The 15,653-nt window shown below is 42.0% G+C and overlaps 1 protein-coding gene across 1 annotated transcript in view; it reads left to right on the forward strand.

Annotated features, from left to right (window-relative positions):
- The first annotated feature begins 4,251 nt into the window (after positions 1 to 4,251).
- tyr (tyrosinase) overlaps positions 4,252 to 15,653 on the forward strand; it is an 84,333-nt gene continuing 72,931 nt past the window's right edge. The window contains exon 1 of the mRNA XM_041199279.1: positions 4,252 to 5,101. Coding sequence (XP_041055213.1) covers positions 4,286 to 5,101 — 816 coding nt within the window. The 5' untranslated portion in view covers positions 4,252 to 4,285. The remainder of the gene's footprint in view (positions 5,102 to 15,653) is intronic.

Below are 15,653 nucleotides of genomic sequence, written 5' to 3' on the forward strand. Positions count from 1 at the left end.
CAGACACCAGGCAGGGGAGTGTAGAAGTGCTTGCATTGGAGGGGAGGGGGCATCAAGCATTGGGAAGATAGGGGCTGGTGGGTGGATTGGACTTTGCATAGGTGGGGTCGGATATCTGGGGGTTGTCAGGAATTGGGGGAGGGGAGGAGGGGAGGTCCGGTTGGGTCGGGAGTAGGTAGGGCCTGTAGGGGGGTGATGGTGGATACCTGGTCAGGTTGGGACAGTGGGCGAAAGTGTCGGGTTAGGTCAGGGTGGGGATCAGGATGAATCCAATGGGGAGTTTGGGGGTGGGGGGGTGTGGTGTGGGTGTGGTGAGGAATATCATGTGGTCAGCAGGACGGGAAGACTCCTGGGGGGGTCATGGGTGTGGGGGTGTGGCCGTGGCAAGGTGGGAGGGGGGTGGAGCATGGTCTTTGTCTTTAGAACAGTTACCCAAAAGTTAACAGAAGTTTTAATTCTTCTCACTTTTTCTGAGTAACTGTACGTATAACACAGCCAGGACCATCTAAAGTTTGTGATTTAAGCTGCTTTGTCAGATGTTTCCCAGTGCAGGGCAGTTGCCCAGAGGAAGTTTACACTTCTGGACAACTGCCGTGCAAACCCTTAACTGGGAACTTCCGAAGGGGATTCCCCAGCTCATCTTTGGGGTACCCCCCAGATCCGAATCTGGGGTGCTTGGAAGTTATGGCCATTGATCATCTTATAAAACCTTGAGTTCGTGAAAGAACTCACCCTGCTCCACCAGCCTCTCCTGCCCGCCCTCAGCAGGGGTGGTGGGAGGTGGGTGGAAGGGGGAATGGAGACGGGGTGAAATCGAGGCCTTTATTTTTTACATTTGAATTTTTAAGACTTCTAAACATCTCCCAGTGTTAGAATTTTTCATGTAAGTTTATCTCACAAAGCACAATTTTTATTTTTATATTAATTTCTTAAGAGGCACTAAATTAACAGCTGACAACAGATAAAAGCAAAAAACTGCAGATGCTGGAAATCCAAAACAAAAACAAAAATACCTGAAAAAACTCAGCAGGTCTGGCAGCATCTGCAGAGAGGAACACAGTTAACGTTTCGAGTCCGAATGACCCTTCAACAGGACTAAGTAAAAATAGAAGAGAGGTGAAATATAGGCTGATTTAAGGGGGGGGTGGGACAAGTAGAGCTGGATAGAGTGATAGGTGGAGATAACCAAAAGATGTCATAGACAAAAGGACAAAGAGGTGTTGAAGGTGGTGATATTATCTAAAGGAATGTGCTAATAAAGGGTAGAAAGCAGGACAAGCAAGGTACAGATAGCCCTAGTGGGGGTGGGGTGGGGTGAAAGAATCGAAAAAGGCTAAAAGGTAGAGATAAAACAATGGATGGAAATACATTTAAAAATAATAGACATAGGTGGGAAAAGAAAAATCTATTTCAATTATTGTGAAAAAAAGGGGGAGGGATCGGAAAGGGAGTGGGGATGGAGGAGAGAGTTCATGATCTAAAATTGTTGAACTCAATATTCAGTCCGGAAGGCTGTAAAGTGCCTAGTTGGAAGATGAGGTGCTGTTCCTCCAGTTTGCGTTGAGCTTCACTGGAACAATACAGCAGGCCAAGGATGGACATGTGAGCATGAGAGCAGGGTGCAGTGTTGAAATGGCAAGCAACAGGGAGGTCTGGGTTATGCTTGCGGACAGACCAAAGGTGTTCTGCAATGCGGTCACCCAGCCTGCGTTTGGTCTCTCCAATGTAGAGGAAACTGCATTGGGAGCAGTGAATGCAGTAGACTAAATTGAGGGAAGTGCAAGTGAAATGCTGCTTCACTTGAAAGGAGTGTTTGGGCCCTTTGATGGTGAGGAGAGGGGAAGTGAAGGGGCAGGTGTTGCACTTTCTGCGGTTGCATGGGAAGGTGCTGTGGGAGGGGGTTGAAGTGTAGGGGGCGACGGCGGAGTGGACCAGGGTGTCCCAGAGGGAAGTATCCCTGCGGAATGCCGCAGGGGGGGTGAAGGGAAGATGTGTTTGGTGGTGGCATCATGCTGGAGTTGGTGGAAATGGCAGAGGATGATCCTTTGAATGCGGAGGCTGGTGGGGTGATAAGTGAGGACAAGGGGGACCCTATCATGTTTCTGGGAGGGAGAGGAAGGTGTGAGGGTGGCTATGCAGGATACAGGCTGGACATGTTTGAAGGCCCTGTCAACCACCGTGGGTGGAAAACCTCAGTTAAGGAAGAAGGAAGACGTCAGGGGAACTGTTTTTGAAAGTGGCATCATCAGAACAGATGCGACGGAGGCGAAGGAACTGAGAGAATGGGATAGAGTCTTTACAGGAAGCGGGGTGTGAGGAGCTGTAGTTGAGGTAGCTGTGGGAGTCGGTAGGCTTGTAATAGATATTGGTGGACAGTCTATCACCGAAATTGGGACAGAGAGGTCAAGGAAGGGAAGGGAAGTGTCAAAGATGGACCTGTCAGAGTCCAAGTGTCAGAGCTGACAACAGATTTTGGTACGGTTCGCTCCAGAAAATGAAATGCCATCATCGTAAACTGTTCAATAGGTTGTTCAAAGACACAAGACATGGAAAAATATCAGCTTTTGGACTTCTCTTTGCTAACATTATCTTCAGACACAGGGTGAACTTCTGTAGGTATGCATTTGATGCCCAGCTCTAACTGTACAAAATCTCTTGACCTTCTAAGTCCACTCCCTTTCACCCAGACAGGTTCATTCTGTTCAGTCTTAGTCTGACTTCCAAACTCACAACCTTCCCATCACTATTATTTGCACCTCTCTGATGTTGCCTATTTCTTCTATTTCTTTGTCACCTCCAGACTTGATTACTGCAATACTCATCTGGCTGGCCTCCCATCCTCCAAGCTCCATTAACTCCAACCTGTCGAAAACTCAGCCAAGCAAATCTTGCGCCACATTAAGTCTTAACTATTCATCATCTCCATCTACATTGACCCAGTGACTCGCTGGTTCCCATTCTGGGCCGTATATCTCCTCTTAAACGAACCAATCCACAGACTCCGATATGAATGCACTCATCCCTTCCCATTCGCTTCTTCAGCAGCTTGTCTGGGGTTTGCAGTGAACAGTCGAGTTGATTTGGATCCTTTCTTGGTGACTATATCGCCTCTGGTTACACAACCTCCCATTAAATATTCCCATTTAACATTAAACATCCCCATCCTACTTTTAATGTGAATTCAACGCCTTAATTTGAAATTCTTGCTTTGTCTCGATCATCTTTTGTTGATGCCTGTCGTTTGCCGTCTAATGATAACCTAACATTTTTTTGCGACATTATCAGTAGAAACTTGTAAACTCCCATTTAAGATAGAACAAAGAAATGCTATCATACCTAAAGCAGCTATCGACTCTTATTGTGTGATGGTTCATTAAACTTAAAATATCTATTGCGGTTGAGAGTCTGAACATGAAAGAAACTCGTGCTTCCCGTGCAATCATGCAAATCACTTGTGATCCACAACTCGCTCTGTGCCTCAAGGTCCCATGAACGTCAAACATCCTGCTCTAACCTTTGACATCAGTCTGCTGACTTATTAACACCCGTAATTTTTTCAATCCCTCAACGATTTAATTGAATTAATCACAAGTAATTAATAATTAATTATAATTCGCTACCATAGTGTTGAACCTCTTAACCGTTATATGTCTCTAATTTGCAAATAACCAGTAAAATACACAGTAACTGAAAAAACTACTGCAGCACATAGTATAAATGGACCGACTTCATACATGTCTAATCCTATCATCTATAAAATCTCACCAATAACAGTTAAACTCTCCAACGTATCGTTTTGAGCAGATATTGAATTTTATTATTTAAGAATCAATTCGGTCATGTGCTCCTTTATTCTTTAATTTCAGTAAGTAAACGTTACCCATTTGACACGCTTGGCTTTGTAAGCTGAATTGATTTCTTTTCCTTTTTAATGGAGAGTGTAAATAAGCAATTAGAGATTTAATATTGAAATTTAATTATATCATTTAAATTTCATTTAATTATATCTTTGAAAAAGTGATTGAACTCCTCTGTAGCAAGGGCTTAATGATCGCAAAAGAGTGTAATGGAATTTTAGCAGATAGGGCTGGGGGTTACTAAAATGCATTTTAAAAAATCCAGCTGGGTGAGGGCTGTCTTTGGTTATGATTTTGCCAGTCAGGGATGAAAAGCTCTATTCATTAATCCAAAGCATGTGATGTAGGAGTTTGAAGAGAAAGTTGAAGTGAAGTACTTGGCTCCTGACTCTGCAGTGAGCCAAAGTAAAAAGAGCTCACCCAGAAACATGTCTTTTTTGTTTCTTTGCCTTCTGAGTTTTTGCAAACTCTCCTTTCAACAGTTTCCTCGTGCATGTACTTCTGCAGATACCCTTATCAGGAAGGAATGTTGCCCAGCTTGGAATGGAGACGGATCTTTGTGTGGAGAGCTCTCTGGAAGAGGATCATGTCAAGATGTTTTAATAACCGATGTTCCACATGGCCCTCAGTTTCCCTTCATGGGGGTGGATGATCGTGAAAACTGGCCAACTGTCTTTTACAACAGGACTTGTCAATGCAACAAAAATTTCAGGGGTTTCAATTGTGGAGACTGCAGGTTTGGCTTTTATGGCACTAATTGCACAGAACAACGATTGTCAGTCAGGAAAAATGTATTTGATCTTACAACAGCAGAAAAGAACCAGTTTCTTGCCTATCTCAATCTAGCTAAATATACCATCAGTCAGGACTATCAGATCGCAACAGGCACATATGCCCAGATGAACAATGGTTCAAATCCCATGTTTAGAGACATAAGCATCTATGACCTGTTTGTTTGGATGCACTATTATACATCTAGAGATGCTTTACTGGGTAAGTCCAGTGTTTGGATGGATATTGACTTTGCCCATGAAGGTCCAGGTTTCCTAACCTGGCATAGAGCATTTATGTTGCTGTGGGAAAATGAGCTCAGGAAGATGGCAAATGATGACAGCTTTACGATCCCATATTGGGACTGGAGAGACTCAGGAAGCTGTGATGTTTGTACTGATGAGTATATGGGAGGCCGCCATTCCACCAACCCCAATCTCCTCAGTCCTGCATCCTTCTTTGCTGCATGGCAGGTACTGTACAAGAACTCCATTTTTTATACCCATGTTTCTCCATTGAAGGAGAAATTCTTATTAAGTTATTCTGACAGTCATTTGGTAAAATATTGTATTATATTGAAGAGGGTATTCTTCTTTCTCTTCTATGTCTAATGTTACACGTAAAAATCCATTTTTCCATTGCTTTTGATATCAGCAGATTTTTTTTATGCAGACAAATTATAACCTGACTTCCAACTCCATAGCAGGGAAATATAGCAGGAACTGTCAGCCGCTCCCATTGGACACAAGTATCCTGCTGGATGGCAATCCAGTGTTCAGGGACTAGAACTCTGGTCTCTTCTCACAAGGGCTACCTGGAGTGGGGCTCAATGCCATAGTTTCAGAATCAGAGGCAGGAATGCTACCATGAAGCAAGGCTCCCTCCCTCTTAAAGAGTATGCTGAAGACTCTTGGCTATTTGATTATTTTTGGGATGTGTAGTGTTATAGTCTTCAAGTTGTTATGCATTTTATATACATTAAATTATAACATCATATATTTTGATGAAAGCAAGCACTCTTTCACTCTTGGTCTTTTCTTCCTCACACACATTTCAGACTTTTGAAACTTGGCACCAATTAATCGATTCTTCCCTATTTACCTTATTTTCTCTTTCAGTCTTGATAAAATATTGAACATGAATGCTGTTTCCTACATTATAGCAGTGACTACACTTCAAAAGTATTTAATTGACAGTAAAGTGCTTTAGGACACCCTGAGGTCATGAGAGGCATGATATAAATGCAAGTAATTAAGAAATAACTGTAGGGGAAACATTTTATCAACATCTACTAACAGATATATTAAAAGCCTAAAAGTACCACTGCACCTGTCTAAGAACTGTAAAAGGGACTGCTTAGTCCATAAACATTCTAAAAGATCTTGTAGCACCAATAAGCTTTTGTGCCAACTACCAAACTTAACAGTTGACAGGACTGTAAAGCTCTAGGGATAGGAATTCAATTCAGTGCAATACTTTATATTCCACTCTTATTCTCAGATCTTAATGTCATTGCAGCAACATTAATTAGTCAATATGGCTTCTACAGTCAAATCTGACAACGGCCTGTATTCAAATGCAAGCTGTGCAGAATATGCAAGAATGGAGTCTGTTTCCCTCAGCTGTCTTTCTATGCAAGTCTTGCTATTTTTATGAAGTATCATCAGACTAGCCATCGAATTGGGGGAACTGAAATCTAATTTAACCTGTCTTTGTATGCAGTCTTACTCTTAATAATTATCATGTTGCATATTCTGGGGAACCATAGAGGGTGGTTAAGTTTGAAATTAGTAAGTTTGTAATTTTACAATTTAGCAAACTACAGAAAGATTGACTTGTGCTGTGGATACTTTTATTCCATTCCAACTGAAAAATGTGTAAAAAGATAAAAAGTATTGGCCCAGATCTTCCAGTCTCCTGGTGGTACACCCCGGATGTACCGTGGAAGATGCACTGGTGTCCTTCGGAAGCCCCAATGCAAGAACTCCGTGGAAATTACCCAGGAAGTTCAACTTTTGATAGGTAGTTTCCCTGTGTCTGGATCTCTTCAAAATAGTCTGCAATTCTTGAGTTAGAGTCAGAAATTTTTGAAGAGTTCAGGTTCACTTCCGTGGATAGTTACCAGAAAATGTTAGGAGAAAAAACATATATCTGACTCCTAGGTAACTATGCACCTCGCCCCCTGACTCCCGTACCCCCCTTCTCCCCCCAACCCTCAAACTCCCACTGACCCTCCAACTCCCCCACAACCTTCAGACTCCCCTGACCCTCCAACTCTGAACAGGTGTGCTTCACATTTCTGAAGAGACCCGGTTCAGAAATCCAGCCCAGAAATGCAGAGCTCTGGAGCTGTGCAAATAAACAGGAACGGAATAGCAATCCAATGGTAATTGCAACTCCTCGGAAGATTCGGCCCATTGAATAGCAGCACAAGACAATTACAAGGAGCATGAAATGAATGATATGGGGAAAATTTTCAACTTGCAATTTTGTGCCAGGTCTCCCCTGGTAGTGTGCCAGTCACCATATTGGATCAAATAACTTTCAGTTCACATTTACATTGATGACATCCAACTCTACCTCACTACCATTTCTCTCAACCCCTCCACTGCTTATGATTTGTCATGCTCCTTGTACATCAATGGATGAGCAGAAACATCCTCCTACTAAATATTGGGAAGACCAAAGTCCATTTTCTTTGGATCCCATCACTCTATTCCCTGTAAAATGTTGTCTCTCTTCCTGGTTGTTCACAACCTTGGTGCTGTATTAGATCACGAGATAAGCTTAACCACATATTTAGATCATCACTAAAACCATCTATTTCTACTTCTATAATATCTCCTGGCTCCAACCCTGTCTCAGCTCGTCTGCTGCTGAAAACTCATCCATGCCTTTGTTACCTCTAGGCTTCACTATTCCAATGCACTCCTGCTTGGCCTCCCATCTTCCAGCCTCTCTAAACTTAAGTTATTCCAAAACTCTGCTGCACATCTTGCGTCAAGTTCTGTTTACTTGTTGTCCTGTGCTCACTGACTTATTTTGGCCCCTAGTTAAGCAATGCCTCAATTTTAAAATCCTTATCCTTGTTTTCAATTCCCTCCCTGGCCTTGTCCCTCCCTATCTCTGTAATCTCCTCCAGCCTTCCAACCATCTGCACTCCTCTGGCTGCCTGATCTTCCCTGATTTTAACTGCTTCACCACTGATGGCCAAGCATCCAGATGCCTAGGCCCTAAGCTCTACCTCACTTCTACAAGGATGCTCTTTAGAAACTACCTCTATACCCATCTGTCCCAAAATTCCTTCCATCATACGGTCAGAAGTGGGGATATGCAATCATTAGTGAACAATGCTCAGCACCATTCGTGACTCCTCAGATACTGAAGCAGCCAATGTCATAATATCCAGGCTTGGGCTGACAGGTGGCAAGTAAAATTTGTACCACACAAGTGCCAGATAATATCCATCTTCAAGAGAGAATCCAGCCATCACCCCTTGATGTTTAATGGCATTACCATCACTGAATCCCCCACTATCAACATCCTGGAGGTTACCATTGACCAGAAACTGAACTGGACTAGCCATATAAGTATTATGGCTACAAGAGCAGGTCAGAGGCTAAGAATCATGCGACAGGTAACTTACCTCCTGACTCCCAAAAGCCTGTCCACCATCTACAAAGCAAAAGTCAGGAGTATGATGGAATACTCCCCACTTGCCTGAATGACTGTAGCTGCCACAACATTCAAGAAGCTTGACACCATCCAGGACAAAGCAGTCCACTTGACTGGCACCACATTCACAAACATTCACTCCCTCCACCACGGATGCACAGTAGCAGCAGTGTGTACCATCTACAAGATGCACTGCAGGAATTCACAAAAGCTCCTTCAACTACACCTTCCAAACCCACGACCACTACCATCTAGAAGGACAAGGGCAGCAGATAGATTCGAACATTGCCACCTGGAAATTCCCCTCCAAGTCACACACCATCCTGATTTGGAAACATATCGCCGTTCCTTCACTGACACTGGGTCAAAATCCTGGAACCCTCTTTCTAACAGCACTGTAGGTGTACCTACACCACATGGACTGCAGCAGTTCAAGAAGGCAGCTCACTACCACCTTCTCAAGGGCAGCTAAGAATGGGCAATAAATTCTGGCCCAGCCAGCAAAGCCCACATCCCATGAATGAATAAAAAAATAAACTCCACATGTGATTTATTTGCATCAAATTCTGTTTAACACTTCTGTAAAGTACCTTGGGACATTTTACTAACCTAAAGGTGCTATAGAAATGTAAGTTGTTGTTGTTCCAGGCAGCTACTTGGATTGCAGCAGAGGCCTCAGTAAAATATTAAAATAAGTGCCCTTTGCCCGTTGAAGTCTTCAATTCCCAAAGTTAACTCTGAGAATGTTGAACTTGTTCATTTTTTAGTTCACTCAATAATTCTGTGCACCAAGGGTCTGTATCTGTGCTATGTCTTTGAGTTGCATTCTGGCATGTTTCTGATTAGTCTTTCTATGTTGCTCGTGGGCTTGTAGATTTTTCCTGCCTGTAATTCAAAAATTCTGCATTCAAAGTTTGTGGATGGTGACTTTAGGAGTTTCAGCATTATCTGGGGGCTTTAGCTCATTATTGGTGACTTTATGGGTTGCACAGTTTGTTACTGGGGCAGGGAGAACAACAAAGAAGAAATCTGTAGCTTCTGGCAGAAGTTGAAGAGGGGAAGGTTTCACAAGGACTTACACTAGGTGAACATTCCTACATTGTGGAGCAGTGTGTTTGGCATCTCCGCTTCACATATTGGCTGAGCTATATCAGCCGTTGCAGCACCAACTGTAGCCCTGCACTGTAATACCAAATTCCTTCATTCAAGGTCATTCCAAGCTACAGCAGGTGACGTCAGTGACATTAAATCATTTTTAATCCAGTGCCACAGCAGTTAGGTCACCCTCCTCATTAAGCAGAATCAATTTATAATTTTCTCAATGCTGCTAACAAAACAAGAAAAAAAGAGTTTTCATGACTCCAACCAGACATCTGAAAAGCAAATTGCTGTCTTTCTGAAGCAGAGACCCTGCTGCCTGGACAGTTCTTTGGTGTGTTTCAGTTCAATAATAAGAAGGTCACCAGATTCATGGCTCCAACACTTTGGACTCTGTGTTCTTGGAGCTAAGCATACATCTCCATAGTTGACTGTATTGTTTCCATGCCCTATGTAAATATTGCACACAAGTATAAGCTGGACTCCTCCATGCTCTCCAGCGTTGTGCGCAGAGTCCTTAGCTGACAGGCCAATGCAACCAGAATTTGGATATGAAGAGCAATTGGTCTTCTTCCAGAATCTGTGCTATATAAGAAGGGTTTTCTTTTAATAAGCCTCAGAGGGAAGGCCCAGCTGAATAAGGACTAGTACTATAAGACTACACAGCAAGAGATGACTTTTCATTTAAGATGCTAACTATGTTCAATGGCTCAAAAATCAATATCTTTGATTCCTCACAGTTTTGAATGGGGGTGGTGGTGTTAGGCAATAAGGACATCTCTCTCAGTCTGTTAGTGAGAAAAAGGGACTCCAGGCTGAGGCACTGCAACAGAGGATGCAAGGGGCCAATTAGATAGTAAGTAACTGCTTCCTAGCGAATGACAGTCATATTTTTGGCATGCCAAGTAATAGGAAATCAATATAACTTACAGAAAAAACTTTCTTCTATTCATTCAACATATTCCATGCGTCATGCCCAGTACTGGTATATCATATATTGGAAACTTTCGAACAACACTTCTTAAAAAAATTGATACAAACAAGCTTTTAAGATGGCTTATGCAAATCATGTGACTTTTACAATTTGGACTACAGACAGTATCAAGTCTCTAATGAATACCTAATTAAAAAGGGACATAGGTGAGGATACCTCACAGCCATCTGTGGAAATCACACACTTCTTTGTTTAAGGATGGACCAACACAAAAGACTTATAGAGTTTCCAGACCACCCATCTCCATGTTTCATACTGTGCAAAAGGAAAATCGAAACTCAATTTATGCAGAAGGAAGTGAATGGCCACTCCCAACCTCCCATTATATCATGATGGCCTCCCCCATCCAAGCTAGACTGGTGGGCTGCAGAAATGCTAACTCACAACATAGGATGTGGAATTAACATTAATATCGCACCTTATTTGAATTTGTGAAAAGCCACATGATGAGACAGCCATATTTTGTCTGTTTTTTTAAAAAAAAGTCAGCTAAGAGCAGTTTGCTGATCAGGACCATCAGAATCATCAGTTCATCCTGTCTGTGAACCAGATTCTGAAACTAACTGCAAGGTATCGAGCAGTCAAAGTACTTACCCTGTTCCAGTTTTCAAAATTCACCTGAGAATCGTTCACTTTACCAGACCCTCACTTCAACTCTAAATCATCAAAACCATTCAAGCAACCATAGGCCCGCCATTGGGAGACCAGAAGTCATAAATCAGAGACTGAATTAACTCTAATCTGTAAAAGTTCATTATCTTTATCTATATCCAATCTTTGTCTGCATGTGTGCATGCACAAGACCAAGTATAAGGTATTGTAGTAATTTGGGGTAAGTGTGTGAGAATAAATAGTCACCTTTATTTAAACTTTCAAAAGCTTCCTGCTGAATTATATAATTGGAATACACACTCCAAGGGTAAGAAAAGACACACCTCTTTCCACACAAAGATACTGGTTTTGGGCAGTAAGGGAGCAGATCAATTCTGTCCATGACAAAATGTGAGCCTGTATCAGGGATTTAAATCCATTGGAGTAAACTAGCCAAAAGCTTTAAAGGAAAATTGGAATTAGAAGGAAAAAATGACATAGCACCATTGTTGAAACAAAAACAAAAAGGGTTACAGCTGAAAGCTTTGTAAATGCAAACAAAAGAAAGTAAGGTGGCTGATTTTGTTGTAAAAGGTATTCTTGCAACTAGAGAACTTACCTTGCACTAAATTAGAGTTCCTAACCATAGAACAGCTAAAAGCCATTGCTAAGCAGATAGAACTTAATATACATCATACAGTGCAGAAGCCTAAGGCATTAAAGGTGCTGGCTGAATATCTTGGCCTCACCCAAGGTTTGGCACACACAAAAGATATAGATCCTAAAATTGACCAGGTTACTTCAGGCAAAATTCACCTACAGGATCCAAGGCTACCATAGAGTTTCAGTCAAGGGTGAAAGAGAGAGAAATGGAATCCCAGAAGGAAATGAAGGAGAGAGAATTCCAGGAACAAGAGTGAGAGTGAGCTTTCCAGCTGGAGAAAGAATGAGAATTACCAGCACAAAAGGATAGGAAACTAAGGCAGATTGAAGCAACTAGAGAGAACTTGTCTTTATCTAGTGGAGGCACCACTGGTGATTCAACTACCCCTAGCTAAGACACAAGTTTTGATTCTCATGTTAATCCCCAAGTTTCAAGAAAAAGATGTGGAAACCTTCCAAAACTTGAGAAGCTGGCAGATCAGTTAAAGTGGCTGACTGAGTCTTGGACTTTCCTAACACAAGGTCATCTAGTAGGAAAAGCCCGTGAGAGAGTTACTCTATCCTGCCTGCAGACAGCACTGCAAGCTATGAACAGGCAAAGAATGCAATCGTTAGTGCCTATGAACTTGTACCAGAGACGTACTCCCAACCATTCCAGAAATCTCTTAAAAAGCCCATTCAAAATTTTCTATTTTTCAAGAGATTTAAACAGTTAGCATTTGATCACTGGGTGCAAGCCCTAAAAATTGGCCTCACCTAAAAGAGGCTAAGAGAAATAATACTATTGGAGGAGTCCAAAAACTGCCTCTCATAGAGTCTTAAAGCTCACTAGAGGAACAAAAGGGTTTCAAAAGTCTGAGATGCAGCCATCATGGCTGATGACTACAAATTAACTGACAAACCTTTTAATCCAAAACAAAGATTTTGTAATTCCTACCAGCTAGGGAGAAATAAGATGGAGGGAGATGGAACAGAGGTAGACTCAAGAGAAAATAAGAGTAGAGAAGGCAGTGCAGATCAATCCACAACTTGTAAAAGAAGGAACATTGAAGTTAGACCAGCTGGAATCCGACCTGCATGTTTCTGGTGTGCCAAACCCAGGCACATCAAAAGGGGAACTGCCCTGGTCAGAACCGTGTATGGAGCCTTGAAGGTTCTGAGCCTAGATTCAAAGGTAGAAGGTTTCTTGCAGAAAGGGAAAATGATACCTTTTGTGTCACAAGCTCTGAGGAGAGAAATAACCATTTTTAGAGAGACAGGGTGTTTTCAAACATTGCTTGTAGTGAAGGTTGATGAGCTGCCGCCCGAAAACAGAACAAATACCACAGTGCTGGTTGAACTGGAATACATACTCCAAGGGTAAGAAAAATGCACCTCTTTCCACACAAAAGATACTGATTGTGGGCAATAAGAAAGAAAATACATTCCATCCATGACATGTGGAAGATAAGCAATTTATTCATTTTCAATTCACTTTGTCTCGTTGGAATGTGTTTAAACCTGCCTTCTGAAGAAAGGCAAATGCATGTGGCATCTGTGGAATAACCATTATCAATTACTAGTTACAGCAAGGAGCCTATGGACTCGATTTTTTAAGCTGGAATCTGGACCTGGTGCCTGGATAATTTCTAAATCTTGACTTCACCCTGTGTCATCATCAATGATGTGACACTATTTTCAAATTTAAAACACACAATTGGCATAATGGTGAGTTTGGCTCCCAATCAGTGCTGCCAGGAATGAACTGAAGGCAGGAGATGGAAACCAAAGGTCCTTTGAAAAGGTGAGTGGCAGCCATGACTGAGTTTGTCATTTGCTGATACCATGTTGCAGGAAGTCCTGATCGTGCCAATGCTGGCAAGGGCAGAAATCCACGAGTAGTGCCAATGTTTTTCAATGCCTCTCCTGAGGCATTGATGTAGGTCTTTGTTAATCAGACCACAAATGTCTGAGACCAACTGCCTGGATAACACAGCCTCCTACAGTAATGGCTCTGTCATCTTGGAGGAGTCTGACTCATAAGCAGCACACCTGATGTCTTGGGTAGTGCTGCCTTCTCCTTTGGCCTCTTCCTTACCAGGAGATTCCATCAGCTGAAGTTCCTCCTCACTATTCTGTCCAATGTCGGAGTAACCTATTCTCACTTCCACTCCATCAGCTGGTGCCTGTTTGTTCAGCAGGGCTTCCTCTGCTAGCCTGATGATGCCAGTAGCGTGGTGCCCCACTCTGGACTCAAATCTTTCACTCATGACAAATACAAGCATTGCAGCACCAACAGTGGCAATACCAAGCCCCTGAGTTGAGCAGCCGAACTTTATTCTCCCCTTCTTTAATGAGTTGACCAATATATCTATTAGCCCTCATGGCTTCCTGTTGCGTTCATGCCAGCTGCAACTGTGTCCCAGACACTGCAGGTTGCCTGTGCCTGAGAATTGAAAATTCAAAACCTCTCCCCGACAGCCTGTTCATTTTTTTTATCCATTCATGGGATGTGGGCATCTCTGTTGGACCTACATTTATTGCCCATCCTTAATTGCCCTTATTCAGAGGGCATTTAAAAGTCAACCAGAGTGCTTTGGGTCTGGAGTCAGACCAGATAAGGACAGCAGATTTCCTTCCCTAAAGGGCATTAGTGAACCAGATGGGTTTTTACAACAATCAACAATGGTTTCACAGTCATCATTAGGCTTTTAATTCCAGATTTTTATTGAATTTAAATTCTATCATCTGCCGTGGCAGGATTTGAACATGGGACTCCAGAACATTACCATGGGTTTACTGGATCACTAATCCAGTGACAATATCACTACACCATCACCGCTACCCATCAAAAAGCTTAGTAAAAAGAGCTCAAGGAGCATTTGATGTGTGTGGGAAAAACCCTCATTCTCCCTTTGAACATTACATTGCATTCTCGAGGTGGTGGGATCCAGTGCCACCCTCCAGAAGCGCGATATTCAAATTGTACCCGCACTCTCCCATCCCTGCCAGCATTTGAAAATCCAACCCTATGTTACAGTATCTCAGTCATGTTGTCAATTACCTCAATTTTGGCGTTTAAGGTGAACTCCTGACTATTGTAATGAGAGTGAATCAGAGAACACTGAAAGCAGATATGTTAAGTTTCATCGAAATTTTTACTGGAGATGATACAAGAGTCAATGAGAGGCTTCACAAAGAACAAGAAAAAAAGAGTGGAACACAAAGATCTAGAGATATCACAATAAAAAATATTGAGGAGATATTGGGGAGATTAAAAGAGAGAATTGAATACAAATAAAATTGAACAGTGAAGATTCAGAAGAAACATAATTAAAAATCACAAAACATTTCATATACTGAATGAACAAATGAACTGCAATGGCTTTGGGATTAAGTTGTTCAATTAGAGCATATGAATATTGTTGAAAAAAGAGACATGCTGCCTAAGCTTTCTAATGTTTGATGCAATTCCCCAATTAGGCAGTACATGCTGAACAAGTCCGAGTGTGCTAAGAATTACAGTAACAAAAAATTTAAGATTATCATTTGGGCTTGCAATGTAACTCACTCATACTTGCTAGAAGCTACATATATTCATATGCAGGAATATGTCCAGTCATTACTCCTTTTTTGAATAAACAAAAGTATGGTATTCAGTAGCTCCCCGGTGCACTCGCCATAGTCATGTCTCTACCAATCAGAACCAACTTACCAACCAATCAGCACCCCTTTTCTCATGCAGTATAAATTGCTGTTCCCTTTGAAATTTGGTATTCCTGCATCTGTCTTGATGAGTGCAAGATGAAAAGCTTCATCAGCATGTCTCTTCAGCAATACCCAAGTATTATACTCCCAAGCGCTTACTTAAATCATATGAACCCTTCACTCTTTTATCTAATATCATTTTCCCAATTATTTTAGCCAAGGCATTAATACTATTGAAGATAAATGTATTTGTTCCTCTGCTATTATAACAGACAAAGGAATTTCATAAAAAACACTTTTGGGATTCATGGTGTTGC

Source organism: Carcharodon carcharias, chromosome 11 (assembly GCF_017639515.1).
Source record: "Carcharodon carcharias isolate sCarCar2 chromosome 11, sCarCar2.pri, whole genome shotgun sequence".
Classification (NCBI taxonomy): Eukaryota; Metazoa; Chordata; class Chondrichthyes; order Lamniformes; family Lamnidae; genus Carcharodon; species Carcharodon carcharias.